This window comes from Camelina sativa, chromosome 3 (genome assembly GCF_000633955.1).
Source record: "Camelina sativa cultivar DH55 chromosome 3, Cs, whole genome shotgun sequence".
Lineage (NCBI taxonomy): Eukaryota > Viridiplantae > Streptophyta > Magnoliopsida > Brassicales > Brassicaceae > Camelina > Camelina sativa.
In genome coordinates, this window is record NC_025687.1 from 23,175,611 (window position 1) to 23,182,235 (window position 6,625).

Here is a 6,625-nt window from a genome sequence, read left to right on the forward strand (position 1 = left end):
ATGCTAATTATATTAAATGGTTATTACTATAAATACTAATTAGTAAGTCCCTTTATTCTTATAGGCCAATAGCATTTGATCTTTGCCGGCCTATGCGGTGAATATCTGATAAAACAAAATAAGAACTGATGAACGGTTTTGGGATTTGGAGCGTTTTAAATTTTGTTTGGTGATTAACAGAGAAAACTTACTAAACAAAAAAGAATCAACGATATATACATAACGATGATAGGTGATTATACGTGCTGCATAATAATAATAATAAAAAGTAGTACTAATAGATAAGAGGAACGTAAACGTCACTTGGACGGCCATGAATGATTTATATATATTGACAGAATCGATATTCGATCTTCCATATCATTGATCGTGAAACAAATTCACATTATTGGCCAAGATATATTTTCTCGTAATTTCTGTAATATTATTGATGTTCAAGTTCAATGGAATGTATGTTTTTAGTTAAACATATATAATACTTATAACGAAAATAGAATAAACTTAACACTGTTGTTACCTTTATCAAAGAAAAAATAAGAAGAAAACTTAACATTGATATTAAATAAAGTTTACATTCTTTATTTTTTTTCTAAGTTAACATTGACCGGATTATTGTGATTTGTAACGTAATTTATTTTTTTCTTTGTTTTTGATTTTCATTAGTAGCAAATTCATATGCATATTGAACAATAGGAACTAAATTTGTCTGTATTGCTGGATGGTTTGTCTGGCTCTTGCAAAATAATCTGAGTAGTTGAAAATTTATGGACGGAACTTGTTTTTTTTTTGTTGGACTTGTTCATTACTAAAGTTTTAAACGACTTAAATTGGTTGAAGTTAAACTAGATTTCTAGTCATAGATTCTTTGTGTATCCAAAAATCCCAATAGAAAATGACATGTATGTCGTCAATAGCATTAGTTTTACACTTCTACTTCTTTTTTTTTTTTTTTTTGTTAGGGGTCGAGTGGTGTTGATGGGCCTTTATAACAACTTGATCTTTCAATACAGTGGTGCGGAGCCATCCTGCATTGACTTTTGTGAGTTTTTCTTTCATTTATTCCAAAATTTGACTCCGTCTCTATCGGTTCGTCACTCATTATTTGACATTTTTGTTTTGATATTGTGCGCTTCATTTTTGTTCATAGATTATGGATATGCTAACATTTAATATGACACTTCTAATAATCATTTTCGTAGACAAAAGTACAAATTAACTATCTAATGTTGATGAATGGGAAACCACGATGACAGGTAATTTATGCCCTTCAAAATTATATATACATGCAAGATGTACGTGATTATAAATTTATCAGTAGTATTTTTTTGGGAATTTTGACATTTCTGTAATATATATGGAATTATAAAATAAATTTAAATCTCGACGAAAATCTTTTAATTATAATGTATTATTAAGATTGGAGTATGTAACACAATGATTAGCACTAGTGAATAGCGTCGTGTCATTACGCTTGTTTAAGTTTGATGATGTGATTATGTAGAAGTTTAAGAAGAGAATATTTTTGCTTATTAATACATGAAAGGCCATTAAGATTTTGTACCGAAGCAACTAGCAAGTCATCTAATTAGTGTGCTCTAAATTTGCATTAATAAATATTCGTCTGTAAACCTTATGCGATCCCCAAAAGCTCTCCTAGCGAAAATTTCCACTCAAATGATTCATTATTTTGAGGTAAAATTTGAATCAACTAGGAGATGAGAACACAAAACTAGGCTGATGGATATGTGACGGCATATTTTTTTTATTCCTATATAACACTTTTATTTTAAAAGACTGTATAGCATTATGTGATACAAAAATATTTGAACAAAATATTTTCGTAAGCAAGTCTGTTTTTCCTGCGTTTATGTTATATATAAAAAATTAAATCTCGATTTTTAAGTTAAAAATTGTTATAGTTAATTTATATTCGGATGTTCATTCATAAAATGTATTGATGGTGTGGTTTCAATCTGACCTCTATTGGAAAAGGTCACAGAGGGGCAATCATCTTAATCAATTGATCTCATGCACCTCACCTTAAGAAAAGCCTGAACTTGAAGAAAATTGTTTCTTAAAAACTAAAATTAGTTAAGGAAACAAATGATTTTTTTTCCAGGTTTGTGATGATGATATTGTTCTTAAAATAATGACGAAAATGCAATCATGGGAGCATGTAATATTCGATGGAGTTTTTTTTTTCTCGTACGCATTAATAAGTGGAAGTACTTATATGAATCAGCAATGAGGCATCTGAAAACTTAACAGAAGAATGAGGTTATATTTTTGATAAACTGGCCGTAAGAACTGATGTTTAACACCAAAAGAGTAGAGAAAGAAAGTTTTTACATTTTTTTTTTCTGTTCCACAAAGAACAGATTTTGAAAGGATAAATTAAAGTAGTACAAAAGGTCTCTATATGCTAGCATTACTTTTTAATATATAAACGTTTTGCTTTCTGATCTATCTAACTAATATAAAATTGTTGAGAAAAAAAAAAGAAAAGAAGATTAAACTTACATGAAGATGTGTGTAGTGTCAAATGCGGATCTCTTTATATCTGAACCCCATATAGTTGATGGATTCCATAGATCTTATGCATTCACAAACACACGCACTCGACTTTATTCGTGGCGCTGTATATACATAGTTTAATAAAATGACTAGTGAACAAACTCCACCTTTTTTGTTGACATTTGGAAAGAGTGATTAGGTCCAAATCTTATAACTAAAAGGGGATAATTGTTATTTTTTGCAGATGAAATGTCAATACCAACTCAGTAGAACCTCTGTAAATTAATACACTTTAAATTAATACTCGCTATAATTAATAAATTTTTCCGGTCCCGAGTTGGGCCGGTGTAAAATTTAACACAATTCGATAAAATAATAAGATAATAATTTTTTTGAAAATGCTATGTAAAAATATAGTCCCAACAATATCAAAAATTAATAATGATATAAACTATATATATATATGTGTATATCTAAGAAAATTTAATGAAATATGACTCTATTGTTCTTGAATTTGCATTCTAATTAGAACTTATCTCTAATCTTTTAAAACTTTTAATGTTGTATTCTCAAATCGCATCCAAAAATTGAGGAGAGTCCTAGTTGCGGTAATTGTTTTTTTACATATAATTGGTTCTAAAGACACTGTAATATGTTATTCGACTTCATCATTACCATGAAAGATAATACCAACAATCTCTTCTAAACTCTAAACTTCTAGCATTTATCATATTCGACTAGATAATTAAGTAAACTATTAATATCAATCCTATTACGATAGCTAAGATTATAAATTAAAAAAATTATAGAAAAATGTGAATCATAACGAAAGTATCTTATTTTGTAATAAAAAAATTTCAAAATTATGAAAAAAAAATCTCTTTAATATTTTATTAATTTATCGATAAATTAAAACCTCTATAAATTAATAAAATTTTATGGTCCCGGCCTTATTAATTTATAGATGTTTTAGTGTATGTGATTTCTGAATGAAAGTTTCTGAATATCATCGATGACTTATATTTACCTATGTTACTGAGAGTATTTTAGTGTTGAAGAGTGTATAGACGATGACATAAATGATAATTCAGGTTTCGATATAGTGTTATCTTATATATATATATATATAGACTCACATTATACAATAATAACGTTGATAGTTTATACGATTAATGTATATGATATATATATCCTTTCTTGCATAATATAAGAAAAATAATATCATGCGTAAGCTAATTTTAATTTTCACAACAAAATATGTGTATATGTTTGTCTAATAACTCAAACACACTTTCACTCAAATATATCTGCCAAGTATTCAACACTTTTACAGAAAAATATATATTCAAAACAACATATTATTAACTCGACGTACCTTATCTCATTATGAACAATATGATGTACTTTGTACTCAACATAAATAGAAGCAAATCACATATATTAACTATGTTCAGTGAATATAACAAGTACTTCATTGGATAATGGAGAGATCTATAACTATATATATATATATATACAAAAACTGAAGCTTTTAATAGATGTTAATGAACCCGCTTCGAAGTAAGAAACCATGATAAACAAATATGATGGTTACATCAATTTCATACACTTCACAATATATAATCATGATCCATGGTCATGAATGTTGTCATAACACTATAATAATCCAAAAAGCAACAAAAATCTATTGAAAAAAAGTAAAACAAAAACCTTTTAGCTAGTGATGCAAAGGATTTGGACCGCTAGGTACGATCCGTTCCTCATCATTGTACCATGAACCGGTTTCTTTTCCGGTCAGGCTTTGACTTTGACGTTGAGTGCGATCTTTGTTCTTGAGAAACGGTGTGAAATCAAAATTACTTGCTAGAATCCTCTTATGGCCAAGGCCATTAACGCCGGGTTTGCGCTTGTAAGAAGCCGTCAAAGCAAAAGAAATAAGAAGCAAAACGAACAACGCGGAGAGAAGAGAGACGTGGAAGAGGAATCTACACGGCTTAGGTTGTTTCTTCATGGCCATGTAGAGAAAATTTTGATGAAGATGAAAAAGCAATAGAGGTCATGGAGACAGAGAGACAGAGAGACAGAGAGACAGAGAGAAAGAGAGAGAGAGATAAGAGAAATGGTTAGAGAAAAAGATATGAGATTTTATGATTAAAAAAGGTGTTTCTTTAATGTTAATCTCCAAGAAATTATAGCTTGAGACGAGTTTTATATAAGTTTGGAAGAATAAAGTACATAATAATGTAATTAATGTGTTAACTTATGATATGGATTATTCACATATTAGGCATAAGTATGTATGGGGATTGAGTATTGGATTTGTGAAAATGTATGAAACTGAGGAAAAGAAGAGAGTCAAAAGGTTACTTTACGTTCAAGGAAGAATGGAGGTGGAGTGGTACCATAAAAAAAGGCCAAATAGTCAAAGTTTTGAATTTATTACATTGTATTTGGTATAACCTAATTTTATTGGAGGTTGTGCACATTTTAAAACCTTACAACTTTAGTTTATATTTTTATATGTGTTACATAAGTAATATTGTTTCGATATACGGGTTCGAAATAGCCAAGAAATGCTCAAAATTAACTTTGGTGCAACTTTAATAAATAGGACAAATTAGATTCGGATTAATTGAGGTGTATAATAAGTTTGAGTAGTCCGACGTTTTGAATATCGTACATTCGTCGCCATAATGCACGGTGGTAGTTGACTTGATGATGACTTTGATATTACATTCGCTTTTTTAGTTTCTACGGTTTTATTTTATCTAATATACATTTATTCAAAGAAAATTATGGTCACATCATCACATGTTAAGATACATAATAATAGTAGTGGCGGACCTAAAAATATTTTTTACCGAGTCATAATATAAATAAAAATACTTACTAATTTTTTAAAAATAAAAAATAAGTATTTTTTTAAAGAAAATTACAAGATAAATTTAATATTTAAGAGTCAAATAAACATAAAACTCTGTTAAAACATTTATGTAATGGTGCCAAAACATAATAAAGTAGAAAAAATCACAATAAATAGATAGAAATAACAAAAATTTAGAATTTTAGGGGTTCAAAACAGAAAAAATAGACCAAATATTACAAAATTATAAAGACTATTAGATAAATCTAAGATTTTAGGGGGTCAGCTGACCCCCTTTCTCTCTTACTGGGTCTGCCCATGATAATAGTTAGCATAAATATTCTAAGGTTGTAAGGTTACTGAATATATATATATATATATATATATATATATATATATAAGTATTTATTATCAGAATTTTATTTTGTGTAGTATAAATACTTTTTAATCGAAAATTCTATATTAAAAAAAACTATAGTATTTATTGATGATTTTTTTCAAATTATATGAGTTACCCTATTTGTTTGTTTGTTTTTTATAAAGATTTTTCATATTTAATGTCTATGCAACTGTCAAATGTCAAGAGAATGACCTTTAGGCATTACTCCATTAGTTATAATAATTGGAAAGTTATATATGTATTGCATGTAGGCAGAAAACTATTTTGTAATATATTTTTTTGTTTTGTTTTGTTTGTATTCTGTTATAATCTCAAATATTATAGTAATATTAAATCCTTATATACACGAAGCAATGTATCAAAAAAGATGGCTGAAACTATCTTCTAAGCTCTAAATATTTAGTATCGCATTTGCCAATGTTTACATAATAATGTTTTCACCCAAGTGTTTTAATAAGAAAATAAGATTTGATCGCATAAATATAGTGCGCATGAATGTGATAACACGCAAATGTCGCATTGCAACGGACAATTACTTTAATTGTACTCCAATATTCCTATATCCCAAACTTTGGCCTCATTTTTCATATTAAATTATTATGTATATACTTATTTACTTAATTATTTTCATAAATTGACATATTGAAATTTGAAACCCACAAAAAACAAAGTTTTTGTAGTTCTTCTTCTTCCGTACATTACGTTAATTTGATTCATTCCCCAGCTGTAACCCAATGATATATATATATATATATATATATTAGGAGCTATATTATATATAATCTATCTTCCGTACAACATTGATTAAAATTTAACGCATCTATGGGCCTATAATTGGTGGGGGGGGG

General features: G+C 28.2%; 1 protein-coding gene across 1 annotated transcript; it reads right to left on the minus strand.

Moving 5' to 3' along the window:
• Positions 4,076–4,725, minus strand: LOC104777817 (CLAVATA3/ESR (CLE)-related protein 11-like). The gene has a single exon (XM_010502141.2). The coding sequence runs from the start codon at positions 4,529–4,531 to the stop codon at positions 4,232–4,234; it is 300 nt and encodes a 99-aa protein (XP_010500443.1). The 5' UTR covers positions 4,532–4,725; the 3' UTR covers positions 4,076–4,231.

What these genes read in the sequence shown, in the direction of transcription:
- LOC104777817 (XM_010502141.2), bottom strand. Translation starts at nt 4,531, where the DNA reads ATGGCCATGAAGAAACAACCTAAGCCGTGTAGATTCCTCTTCCACGTC.